The 13,810-nt window shown below is 36.7% G+C and overlaps 1 protein-coding gene across 5 annotated transcripts in view; it reads right to left on the bottom strand.

Annotated features, from left to right (window-relative positions):
• Nucleotides 1-5,103: 5,103 nt before the first annotated feature.
• The window catches only part of satb1a (SATB homeobox 1a), a 69,818-nt gene continuing 61,111 nt past the window's right edge, over nucleotides 5,104-13,810 (bottom strand). For 4 of the 5 annotated variants that reach the window (XM_028818191.2, XM_028818186.2, XM_028818189.2 and 1 more), the window contains exons 11-12: nucleotides 12,629-12,832; nucleotides 5,104-6,871 (exon numbers count right to left, since the gene is read on the bottom strand). In XM_028818191.2, the coding sequence (XP_028674024.1) occupies nucleotides 6,332-6,871; nucleotides 12,629-12,832 (744 nt within the window). In that variant the 3' untranslated portion in view covers nucleotides 5,104-6,331. The remainder of the gene's footprint in view (nucleotides 6,872-12,628; nucleotides 12,833-13,810) is intronic. The other variant, XM_051935907.1, reaches the window with a different exon arrangement.

Below are 13,810 nucleotides of genomic sequence, written 5' to 3'. Positions count from 1 at the left end.
CTTGATGATTGATATTCATTATATTATATTCATTGCTTATATACGAGCCTTACAGTGTGAGATTTATTTCTTTTGTCCCGACACTTGGCATTTCTTTTTAGTAACCAGTTTGTCAATATCAGGCTTGAAATCTTGTGCAGCTGCAACTTTTATGAGGGATGAAAGGTGCTCGACGGTAAGTCTTGAGTGATGTGGGGTTTTGGTAGCTTTCATTAACAAAAACAATTGCTCACAAAGGTAAGTGCTTCCGAACATTGACAGTACTCTCGATGCCCACTTACGGATCTGCACATACGAGGGTGGCAGGTAAGCATACAAGCCTGGCACACCAACTTCGTTGTATTTTGCCTTCAGAATAGAATCTGACTGCACTTCAGTCAATTCCATTTGGATATTCTCAGTCGCATTCTCAACGTTGTAAGAGAACAGCGCAATGCCCTGTTTGTGTGAACTGAAATCACGAAAATGCTCACTGAATTCATTGCTCAGTAATTCAAGTTGGAAAACAAATCCTTCAAAAATCAAATTTTACTTTACTAAGTTTACTTAAAATTTTATATTGTAAAATAAGCCGATATGTAAAAAAAAACCTGACCTACAATAATTTTACAAACTCAAAATCACAAAAATATGTTAATAAACAACTCACCAATTTCTTGCGTCCACTTCAGATCTTCAGCTGTAGTCTGCACTAACTGTTCGTTACAATACTAGCACAAAATTACATGAAAACTAGAGCAAAAAACGTGAAAATATGTGGGCTATTACTACTCGTGATGGTCAGTTCTGCCCAGTGGCCAGTCTCAGCAGCCCAGTCAATAGTGTAGCCTTAGCAGGGGCGGCTCTAGGAGGCCCTGGGCAGAGAAAGAATCAGTGGCCCCTTCGCCTGGCAATGTCAATATGGTATCTTATGCACAGGGGGTGGCCACATCCGTTGCGGACACTGCATAGCCGCCTCGTGCTCATGACACGCTTCTATATACTCGTGTTCGTAACTTGAAAACCAAGTGGCGGCCCATGATATTCTCATTACGGAAAAACATCATAATACTACATATAGCTGACTGCTCCGACTCTAGCGACATTTGTAAATACAGCGTACTAATTAACAAGAAACAATGTTTTTCGGCCACATTGCCGTCAGCTGTGTCGTTATTTTCTCTTTGTTTTATATTCAATATATATTGGTGTGGCTGCCCCTGGGATTTGGCAGCACTGTGCAGGTGCACAGTTAGCACATGCCTAAGGCCACCCCTGCTGCAGCCTAGCACTTCAGTTGTGACGCTGCGGCTCATTAACTTTGGTCAAGGCTCGTGGTTATATTAGCAGATGACGTTTCCGGTACCATAATGCCATGGAAAAACGCGCTTTTGTCAGAAGGCAGAAGTAAGAAAAGTCAATAAGTAACACCGAAGATGCAGAATGATTCAATCACAAACGATAGTAATCATTTTGTACAAGTTCAGTGCTAACTAGGATTTGTCATGCGGGCCGCGTGTTTGACATGCCTACTCTAAACGGGCACATTACTGGCTGGTGGAGGGTCCGTGTCAAAGACGGGACCAACACAAAGCAACCACAACATTTTTACAAAACATATAGCTGATCGTTTGTGTCGCCTCATGAGCATTATAACAGGGATTGGGGTTTACACAGGTATTATGTTTTAGAACCAGTATAAATCTACTACATGGCCAGTAAATATTTCAGATAGACAAACCAGAGAGCCAATTTCCTTTTTTTAAGAATATATCCTAGAGTACTTTTCTATTTTTGAACTGTTTGTTGCTCATACTGCATTCCACCCCTTTGCAATTTTATAAGACTCTCGGGCTCAGTGCTTCTCCGACTCAGTCCTGGGATTTTTATTCCAACCAACTCTTTTTTATAAGTTGACTCCTGGCCTAATTAAACTGAGCTGTTATTTTCCAGTATCTATGATTTTAGGGGTCAGTGTAGAAATTGCAAAACTAACTTTGGTAAATCTTTATTAAAAGGAACTAAACAGTTGGGGGGGGGGGGGGGGTTCCCCCCACAATATTTTCTGCCCGATTTTTATTCTGCTTTTCAGGTACTCTGGTAATTTACTGATTAGTGGGTCTGATCCTGAAGTAGCTGCAGCCTTTCATCATTCAGTGTTGTGTGGCCTCGTGTCTGCTCTGCTTGTTTTTGTCATTATTAGGACACAAGAAGGGAGAAAACCACACAGAAAAATAACAAGAAAAACAACAAAACAGATTTAAGCAGGTGGCACAGTGGTAGTGCTCCTGCTTTGCAGTAAGGAGATCGTGGGTTTGCTTCCCAGATCCTCCCTGTGTGGAAAGCACTTTAAGTAGTGAGAAATGCATTATACAAATGTAAAGAATTATTATTTATTAAGCATTACAGCTATAGCAAAAATGGAAATACTTAATGTCTTATTAATGTAAAAATCATACTGCAATGCTTTCCTGAATACAGAATAGGTGAAAATACTTGATCTCATTTAATTAGCTGATCATGCCATCATTTATTATCACTGATCACGAATCTGGTTGGAACACAAACCTGCAGCCAAATGGGGGCCCCAGGACTGAGTTTGGGAAATACTGCTGACAACACACTATTTTATTTTGAGAATAATGCTTCATCATAACAGAGCATTTTAAATTTATTAATACTAACACTAAAATCTTCAAGCTTAAGAGTTGAATTATTAAGTTAAACAAATTATCAGAATTTAATGGCTTAGGCTGGAGCTCTTCCACATTTATACATTACTGTAATAGGAGAGGTCAGCCCCATAAAAGAAACACACACACAGCAGCTGAAGACAGTCTTGATGCAATTGCCCTAAGCAGAGAGGAGAAGGGGAAGAGGAGGGGGGGGGGGGGGGGGGAGCACAAAACATAACTGAACATACCCTAATAGCAGTGCAGCAGATGATCAACACCTCCGCAACTGGCTTGTAATAAGTCTGTCAATTTTAATAAAAAACAAAGTTTGGCCAGAAAAAGTCACATCAATAAAAGTCCACAATAGGTGAAGATGTACATAAATTATAATCTCAGATACCAACTATGTTTGTAGTGTATAGTGGAGACAAGATTTCTTACATTTCGGATTTAATTTTATAGAACCGACTTTCATAGCAGAGGACGTGACCTTGTTACCTCATCGATATCTGCGTGCTGCGATATAATCATTCATTTTTCAAAAGCTTTGGTCTTCCCAACCTATGCAGTAACCTCATGTCATCTAGAGTGATAGTTTGTCTCCCATAAACCACACAGTGTACCCAAACTCACTGAAATTGTTTCACAAGCTCCAACTTTGTCATTCACATTTTGTCTGGTAAATAACAGCATTTTAAGGCTGCAAAGCTCCACGTTTAAATATTGACGTTTACAGAAACGGTAGATCCAGTGCTCATCATCTTAACGCTATAATCTTTAGAATCAAACCAAATATTAAATTGTACTATAGTTAGATTGGTAAGAGTACTCCCATCAATCAGTAACCATCTTGGGAACTATAGAATCAAATAAATAAAAATAGAAGAATATGGATAAGAGCAGATAAAAAAATAAGCCATTCCAAATAAGGGGTGGGGAGGGCTGGGGATACAGAATGGGGACAGAGGCTCTAGTTTATCTTTCAATAGAATTCTTATTAAAATGACATGTTTTGTCATTAAATATGCCTTTACATTTAGTTACATGGTTCCAGACAATTAGAATACTTTCAAGATAAACTGCTAATTTCAAATATTCACCTTCTGGCTGTTACTGTTCTATAAACATCAAAATAAAACCAAACTCAAACTGGATGGTTCACCAAAAATATTCTGAATGTCACCACAAGTGACATATCTTGTCACATTTGCATCCATGCACTTTGCTTGCTGCATTAATTAGCAATTTCTTAGAAACCCTGATACTTATTGTTGCTTTTAAAGAAATATTTCAAGTTTAATTACAATTGTCTCAAGTATTGAGTTTTATTTAACAATTTATTTAAACTGAAAACACACTTTATTGTAAAGTTCATTTGTGTTTTATTTGTAGTTGTATAGGCACCCTTTGAATATATGACTGGCACCACTGCCGCTTATTCCACTTTAAACTTATTTTCTCTTTAAAGAAGCTTATGATGTTGTACTCTGTAAATGGCGCAACTTGTTAATTGTAATGGCACACTATGCGTTAACGTGTGAACAACCCCTATCTCAGTTTCTTCCAACATGAAAATAATCTGTTAGTTTAACAATCTTAATGGAAAATGAAAGCATTGTGTTTTATTCTTTAGATACCTTTTAATTATGATTTAATAAAGAAATGTCACATTTCACTTTGGTAAATTTTAAATACTCTTTGAAGCAACTTGCAAGTTTGATTACAAATTTGACTTCAGTGAAAAATACATAGAATATGGGAGTTGTAATGTACCTTCTGATCTTCATTTTGATGTAAAAGCCATAAACCTCTATTTGCAGCTAGTTTCTTTATTCATTAAATTATGCAAAAGTCAATTTCTATGGAGTCCTAAAGAAATATTAATTATTGTGTTTACCATTAACCCATCTTATCTATCCTAAGCTGTTTAGCCTCCTTCCTTAGACTTTGGTACTTGTTCTTCATTAGGCATGTCTGATATGCATACTTACAGCAACTGCATTTAAAATTACTAAGATTTTAAATGGCTGATTGACTACTAAAATAATGATTCATGAAATGCAAGAAACAATAAATAACTAAATCAAAACCAAAATGCTAATGCTTCGAAATATACTGGTCCCCTGTACAGCACTGGTTTCTGCTTTGCTCTTGATGTTCAAACAGGATTCTTCAACCCAAAACTGGAAAAGCAAGTTCACAAAAGAGAAGAAAGAATGGAAGGATCTTGCAATCCCTTGTCCTGCACAACAACTATTTTCATCTTTAGAAGAGGACATGTAAATCCTTCTTAGAGTGTTCAATTTAAAGGTAAAAAAGCATAAACTAACGTACCGCATGGCCTTGTGCTCTTCAAATCAATAACTTCTCTCAGGTCTGTTAAAATGAAGGGCTAGTACAAATATTGGTAAAGGGTTTCCTTAATAAATGTTTTCTAGTCATGCTACTGTACCATACAAACATATTTTAATTGTGTTGTTAACAATCAATTACCACTCCTAGTTAGAACATTTCGGCATAAAGAAACTGAGATACACTTATAAAACAGCCAGTTTTAACAAAATAACCGGTGTTCTCATTGCAGGAAACTGATAAAAAAGAAATACACTTTTTATACAGAATATTTATACAGGAATAGCTTCAGATTTGATTGTAAACCAAAGGAAGACACATTGCAAACATCAATTTTCACATAAATTGCATATGTTTTTTCTAGGGTGTTCTAGTCATCATTTATCTAAGCTTATTTGCATGATAGTAAAAATTGCATACAACATTAATTGTGAAGCTTTAAGCATGATTTGCTTAACATATAGCACTTTTATAGGCAACCTTTAAAGCACATTATTTCCCATTTAAAACTTTTAAGACACTTTTGTATTTTACTGCCCATCAAAATACATTTATAAATAGAATAAAAATATCAGTCCATAAAAAAAAACAAACAAAACAAAACAAAAAAAAATAACGGAACAGAAACATCCAAAAATTAATTACATCAGGATGCTGTAGATTCTGCAAATAAATAATGTTAAGACAAGATAAAATAAAAAAAAATTGTGTTTCACATTTTACCTGTGTCAAGATGAGCTTCAGAAAAATTACAGTGAGTACATTTTTGCAAAATAACTAAACATCGGCAGTGCCATATAATACAAGGCATTGTTGGCATAGTTTTTTTAAACTGTAGACCTCTACAGTTTATATATTTCTTTTAAAATAAACAATATTACAGAGATAAAGTTAGATTATTTAATAGTCTGAAGAGTCTGGTCTCCAGAGCTTAAGTGGTTTAATATCAAGTTTAGGTCAAAGGAAACAATTTAATGCTTGCCAGTAGACTTCAAAATAAGTACTGTACCTAAGGCCTTGTCATTAATATGGTTCATATAAATTAATTTGAAATTAAAATCCAGTGAACACAAAGTAAATCTATTAAGTCCAACAACTTCATCAGTAGCAGAATACCAGTGTAATACAGTTTAAAGGACATCAAGTGCAGTCTGCAAAATCCATGGGGAACAATTCAGTTTTGTGCAATTTTTTATGCAGTCTTACAGTGTATAATATGGGCTTACCAAAAATAATCAGAAAGTTTTTTTCTCCTAAATTGTCCTGTCAGTGGCACTGGAAAACATTTAACCAAACCTTAATAATAAAAATCAAAAGTTTAATTGTTAGTCTTTAGATTCATTATCAGACTCTGAATGTCCTTCTCCAGACAAGTGCTCTTCTATTTTAATTGAAAAAATTGTACTTTTAGTTGCTTGTAGGGTGCTTTCCTCCAAGTCTTTTAGTAGCTCATCATCTTTATATTCAGCCACGTCCACTTCTGAACCTGAATTGTCTTTAAGTTTACCATGATGATTCAGATAGAAACGCTGGTTTTGAAAGAATTTAATAATAGTATACTTAGGTAAGTCTAGCTGTGCAGATAGTGTCTGAATAGCTTCCTCATCAGGGTACAGCCCAACATCCTGAATAAAACTCTGTAGAATGCCCAAAGCTTCAATGGAGATCTTGGTCCGTGGTCTGACTTTCTGACGACTTTCATCTTCAGATTCAGCTGGTGAGGCTGTAGATGGCTGCCTGGGAGGCAGACGAGGACCAGTCTGCTGTGACGGCTGTTGCTGCGGTTGTTGCTGCTGCTGCTGTTGTGTCTGCTGCTGCTGCGGTGGTTGTTGTTGTTGTGTTTGTGTCTGCTGCTGTTGTGTCTGCTGTACGGAAGTAAAACAAAGGTAGGTTAACAACATGAATATAAGTAATTATAGTTTTTAGTAATTTCCCACTTTAGTAAGAATGCTTGAACAGACAAACATTTGAATTTTTCAAATATACATACATACATGGAATATTGTCACGTTACATGACTCAAGGAGGAAAAAAAAATTAAGAAAACACAAATAAATGTTCAAGAGAGGTGTCACAAATACAGCGGATCCATTTATCATACAAAATGCTGTTTAGTTTTTTGTTTTTATTACCTGATCTCTTCCCACCAAAACATGAGGTTAATGAGCTACTGAAGAAATTGCAGGCTGCATTTTTTTTTTTTTTTTTTCCTAAGGACTGGAATTAAACATCACAGTACATTTTGGACACCTTTGTCAAAAAAATACGCCAGAGATTAGTTTTTGGTAACTGACTGAAGACCAGTACAAGATTTCACTTCTGTTCATTTTACATAAACTGAATATAGTCATTCTCACTCAACACTTGTCATTATTCACACACAAGTATACTTTAGTCTAAAATAAATATAATTTATAGAATTTGCACAAAATAAGCAAATGGAAAATGGATACAAGTACATAGAAAAATCTTCCTTTATACCAGAACTGACTGTTTTGGACTTGAGAGTAAAATAAGTAGTCACTGAGTAGAGGTATCTTACCAAAAAAACCACCACAACCAGAGGACATGTGAATGTTGCTGCTTCATTCGTTTAAAAAAAAAAAAAATCTGAATATCCGTCTTAAACTACAGAATTGTTCAGTTCCGCATATATGACAAGAAAAAATACCATAGAAACTGCATCCCAGAAAACTTCACAATGAGGACAAATGTAAAACTTATCACTTCCTACATTTCTGCTAGGACAAATGAATTTTATAAATTGCAATCACCACATTCCCAACATAGTTACTGAAATCCAGATGGCTTTCTGTTAGACAGCCAGCAATGAATACGTTTTGGTTAGTTTATCATCTGGTACAGGCAGCTGCACACTAACTGCCAAGACATTACCATCAAACAAAAAGCAAAGGAGACTCTTTTGATAAACAATAATAACATAGCTGAACGCGAGCACATTTCCAGTGCAACATCCACACACATTCTCACACTATCATCATGGCTAATGATCCAGTCCACATTTCATGAATAAGCTGGGTATTGCAAGCAAAAACCAAGATTGACACTATGTGGCCTAAAGTCCCCAATCAGCTACAAGAGACTGAGAAAACTTTCCCTGTAGTTAAATATTTGTAGCAAAGGGACAGTAACAACTTAGCTTTATGTCATGTGGACAAGAAGGTATTTCTGGAAGCCATGTTTTTACATAATGTGCCTTTCCCAAAGGATACATTAATGAGATTTTGCGACCCAAGCTATAATGTCACTTTAGAATGTAAAGCCTTGAAAACACTAAACTGGCCTTGTGCAACTGTGTGACTGAAAAATATTACCTGTACTCTGGCTTTCAGTCCCTGACAGAGCCCTTATTCAACTCAAGAATGAAGTATACAAATTCATGTTTTAATGCACAGTGAACTCTAGTGCTTGTATGTGCACAATAACACATAAAAACCTTCACATTTGTAGACAATGGGGTATATGTCTATAAACAAAAAGGAGATATACAAGAGTACTTTTTAAATGTAGCTTGATTGCTTGAAGAACATAAGAATAAACTTTACACAGAAGATATGACCATCAAGAATCAATCCAACATCAGATTTCAGAATAAAACGTGTTATATGATCAATTAAGTATAATCTACTGTATATATATCTATATCTCTATCTATCTATCTCTCTATAAAAGCCAAATACCACTGACTCACTCATCACGAAATCTCCTAAAATATGAGGACTTTGGACTTGAAATTTGGAATTTAGGTTACCCTTGACCCATAGGTGCTCGCTAAGAAACGGTTTTAAAAATGTCGTGGTCCAAGGGCGTTCTGTCTGTATGTCTGTCCGCTTTTCATGAGAGAATTACTTAATGGATTTAGATCTGGTTGATTTCTATAATTTGCTTGAACTTTCCAGTGGATTTTGCGACTTCTCTCATAGCGCTAAGTACTATAGTTCGCTTGTGGTACCAATGTATTTATGCAAATCCAATAGAGTGGCTGTGGGCCGACAGCAGGGGGGCGGGGCCTTCCTCATTCACTCGCCAGCCTCTGTTCAAGTTAGTCTATGTCTCGCCACATGTTGGAGTGCACCTTGCCTCCGCTTAGCTAGCGATACCCGTTTGTTCAACAGACATTATCACCTACAGATTGTTAAGGATTAATGTTTGACGTTATTGAGAGAGAGAGATCAGAGCTCCATGTGTTTTAGAGGGTAGCTGCTGATTGCCAGACATATCACGGCCATGTGCTTTTCTCCCCACAAGGGGAACGCTTACCCGTCAGAGTTGAACACGATCAGATATAGTGCCAACGTCTATTGATTTTCAAAGTTTGTCCTGTTTCATTACTATGTGGGCGAAGCCACGGGGTACAGCTACTCTTTCTATATACCATAAAATGGAACAGAGAATTCTACATGGTACCAGATACTCTTTTTGAGATTTGCTAAAATAAAAACGGATTAGCTGGGAGAAGTAAATAAATATACAGCATATAATTCATTTCTACAAAAAAAAAAAAAAAAAAAAAAAAAAAAAGATTTTTAGAAAAGTGTTGTCTAACTGGGTTTGAATCAAATCAGAGAATATTTAGGGAATATTTTGGGCAGGCAAAGTGTGCAGCATCATGTAGCCTGGCTGGGCTTTAGAGCCGTGATGCAATTAATAACAACAACACTTGTTTCTATGGAACATTTTCAAATGAAACCTGTAGCTCAAGGTTCCTTACATGAAGAAAAAAAGACAAGAATGACAAAGAAAACCAGAAAAGGTATAAACAGATAAAATAATCTGTACATAATACAGATAAACAAGTAAGAAATAATGTAGATTAAACTGCTGAACTCATTTTAAAGTCTGTAACGAATACAACAATAATTCTGATGGTGTAGTAAGATGACCATGGAGGATGAAAAAAGAAATCCACCAACTGGCTAGATGTTGGAGAAACATGATCCAAAACCAGGAGTCCAAAACCAAGAACGACAAAGCCCACACTAGGCATTCTACCAAACATACACATGTTGAAGTACTTCATCACTGTTTTCATATACTGTCCTAGAAGATTAAATGCAGTTTGTCTCCTCAAAAACTGAAGAATACAATAGAGCTAAATGGCAAATTTGATTACAATTTATCTTTTTACACATCTTGAAAATATATAATTTCTTGGACTCATGCTATAGGTACCTAATAAAGAAGACACAAGATAATTGGGTCCCATGACACTAAAAGTGAATTACATAGCTTCAGGAAATAAACAATTTCTCTCAATGAAAAACAAAGGTCAAAAACATATTTTATGTAGCAATTCCTGGAGTCAGAAGGGGAACTGTCCTTCAGACATTCCACTTCAGCTGGATCACCAATCTTTGTAGTAGAGAATATCTGACATTGCCTGTCTCTTTGGACCACCTCTCTGCAGTGCATAGACCCATTAATACAGTGTAAAGAAATTAGATGCAAAAGTTTAATATTTGGTGCTGAGAAACTGGTACACAGACAGTGAGAATAATGATTTACTGTACCACCAGAGTCCTAAAGTCAACTTTGTTTTCCACAAATATTTTGCATTTGTTGGACTGCCCATCTCTGGACTGTAGCTGATAAAAGGACACATTAAAAATGAGGGCTTGTAAATCGGAAAATCATGATAGATTAAAAACAAAAAAACAAAGTGACTACTTATACAATACTGGCATGTTTGAAATGCCAGAAATTCAGAAAGTGTTTAGTATCTGGGTGCGAAAAGATATATTTAAAGGGTTCCAGCTTTTACAGTACTCTATATGACATCCAATAGAGAAGAATTTTTGTTGTTGACCAAAATTCACTGGTTTCAAGATGAATACTTAGTGGTTTAAAAGGTTGATGACATTATAAACGTAGGCTAAGTCAAAAAAGAAAATGAACATAACACTCTGCCTAATTTAACTAAGGCTTTTGCTTAATAATTTGTTTTCTTTAGAACAATGGACACTTATGGATTTTAATGAACATGCTGTCTTTAAGCATGAGTATAAATAATAAATCTTTTGCTGCAGATGTGTAGATCACAATCACGAATTAATATCTAAAGAACTGGAGAAGGCAAAAATAAATTAAAACCCTACATTGGAGGGGTAACTTTACCATACTATAGCAAAGATTACAGCATTTAGATTTACATTTATTTATTTGTCCAACAACTTTATCCAAAGTGACTTACAACTTCTGAAATACAATTGGTAACATTTCATTTTCCAGTTGGAGCACAGGCAGGTGAAGTGCCTTGCTCAGGGTCACAGTGTCAGTAGCAGGATTTGAACCCACAACCTCAGGGTTTGAAGTCCAAAGCCTTAACCACTGCATTTACATAGAACCTGGAAATAACCTAATAAGTGAAAGTTATATTCTATTTTGTTTATATACAGGCAGTCCCCGGGTTACGTATGAGATAGGGACTGTAGGTTTGTACTTAAGTTGAATTTGTATGTAAGTCGGAACAGGTACATTATTTTAATAAATGCTATTGTTGACTGACTGGAACCAAGTGCTCTGCCAATGAATGATGGAGTTTCACCTCTTTCCGACCTTTTTATTATTTCTACTTTATTTTCAATGGTGATGGTTTTTCTTTTCTTTACTGTATCACCAGCACTTGCATCAGATGTTTGTTTCAGAGACATTCTTGAAGGGTGAAGACAAAAGGTTAAGATGAGCTCTTCTGCACAGCACTGTACACATTATCACAGCAGGCAGGCATCCCTCGTCAGCATGTCTGGTGTACTGACAAGAGACAACTTCCTGCTATGTGCCTAACAGTACAAGCAGGCTTGCTATTGAGAATGAATGGGGGCGGCGAGGGGCGGTTCATCACCAGCCCACCTCACAGTCATCTTCACTACAGTATGCTACCTGCAGGGTCCGCCCACCGAGAATGAACACGGTACGGCCAAACTCAGGTAGTGAATCGCCCAACCCCATTTCAACAGGCAGCCATCCGAGGCACACTACAATGCTACCCCCGCTGCCCGGTTCAGCCACAACCGGGTCACCGTTTGCAGCATTACCAGCCATGTGTGCTGGGCGGGCAGTGAAATGCCCCCCCCTCTGCTCCATCTAGCCTGCGTCCAGTCAGGAGCAGTAGCTGCGGCTGCGTAGTTGGCGGGCAGTGAACCATTGTCCTGCACACAAGCAATAGCTGTGGCCCCGGTGACTATGGACCACGGGTCACTGCTTGCCGCCGGGAGCCGCCTGAGGGACACTACACTGTGCGAGCAGTGAAATCACCCCCCTCCAGCCACTGCTTGCAGCATCCCCAGGCCGAAGATGACGGAGCGGCAGTTACTGAGGCGCCTGTGTCACAGCTGCATCCTCGTTCGTAAGTCGAATGTCCGTAACCTGGGGACTACCTGTACTGTTATATTCTGTTTGGGTTATGGACAGGATATGAATTACTTTTTGTTAAAATAAAAATATAAAAAAAGTTACCTGCAAAATTGCATTATTTTAGCTACATGTAATATTACTATAATTCTAGCAGACTGGAAACCACTTTTATTAAATAGCTTGAAAATGAAAACATGTACGCATATATAGAACAGCATCCATAAATAAATAAATAAAAATCAACTTACCTGAATTGGATCTGTAGGAATGTGCATCATATGTGGGGGTCTGTCACCGTGATGTTGATTTCCATTACTCTCTTGTTCATAGATAACATCTCGTTCTGCCTGAGGAAGACTCAGGAACCGGCGGATCATTGAAAGATTTTCCCAAAGCGTTCTATTTTCTGGTGAGGGGTCTTCTTTCCACCGTAGAAGCTCACACAACCAACCCTAGAGGAAGAATTAAATATAAAATGAGAACTGCTACACCACATTTAAGAAGTTTTAAAATAACCACCTAACATGGCAGTACAGGAAGACTGAATAGAAATTAAATAAAGACAGTTACAAATTACTGTAAATAATATTTCAATAATCTTCAAGGTTAACAGAAAAAAAATTGTTAATCAGAGCCAAGTTGAAAAATATGACTGAAAGAAACATTCTGCCCTGTCAAAAGGGGGCAATTTGCCTGGTACTGTATTTAAGGAAAGAAATTAAGAAAAACCAACAACTGTTCAACTAATATTAGGTTTTGCATTTAAACAATTTTCAGCTACACTGTCAAACTACTGACATTCAACAAAACAAATGCAAATTACTCCAAAAAGATTAGCTTTTTATGTTTGTTTCTCAGTCTTCTTAGCTTTCTGCTTCTGTGAAGCCTCAAAGAAAGCAAGTGTGAATGTACTTGGATAGCACAAGCCCTGGCACGGCGTCAGACCTACAGCAATAATCTACAAAACAGTGAGCAGCAGCACCTTTCATTTATGCAGGATTATAAAAAGACATTTTATGGACTGTCTGCTTTGTGGTTTAGTAAAATCCAGTTTACTAGTTTCACTGCAGAAACACAAAAATAATTCATTCTCCTGCAAAAGGTATTAAGTAATATATTTTTCTGCTTCTTTCCCTTTAGGATCTGCTCCACTTCCATTCAACAAAGTTTCCACATATAGATTCCTCAGCATTTAATGCTCAGGTTTATGAACTTTCTTTTTGATGAAAAATTAAATTATCGAAAACATTCCTAATATTCTAATTTTAAGAAACCACGTGTCTTGCAGTACGGTTAGGCATCAAGATGACTGATCTCAGAAGGCACATTCAGAGTAGTTGTGATCAAATTGCCAAACACCTCAAAAATGTAAAAAAAGGTTTTTGTTTTGTATTGCCCTGACATGTGATAAAATAATTTATAAAAATAGA

The sequence above is a fragment of the Erpetoichthys calabaricus genome, chromosome 13 (assembly GCF_900747795.2).
Source record: "Erpetoichthys calabaricus chromosome 13, fErpCal1.3, whole genome shotgun sequence".
Taxonomy (NCBI): domain Eukaryota; kingdom Metazoa; phylum Chordata; class Cladistia; order Polypteriformes; family Polypteridae; genus Erpetoichthys; species Erpetoichthys calabaricus.
Note: the sequence above shows the minus strand (reverse complement) of the source record. Positions and strands in the feature narration are given on the sequence as shown.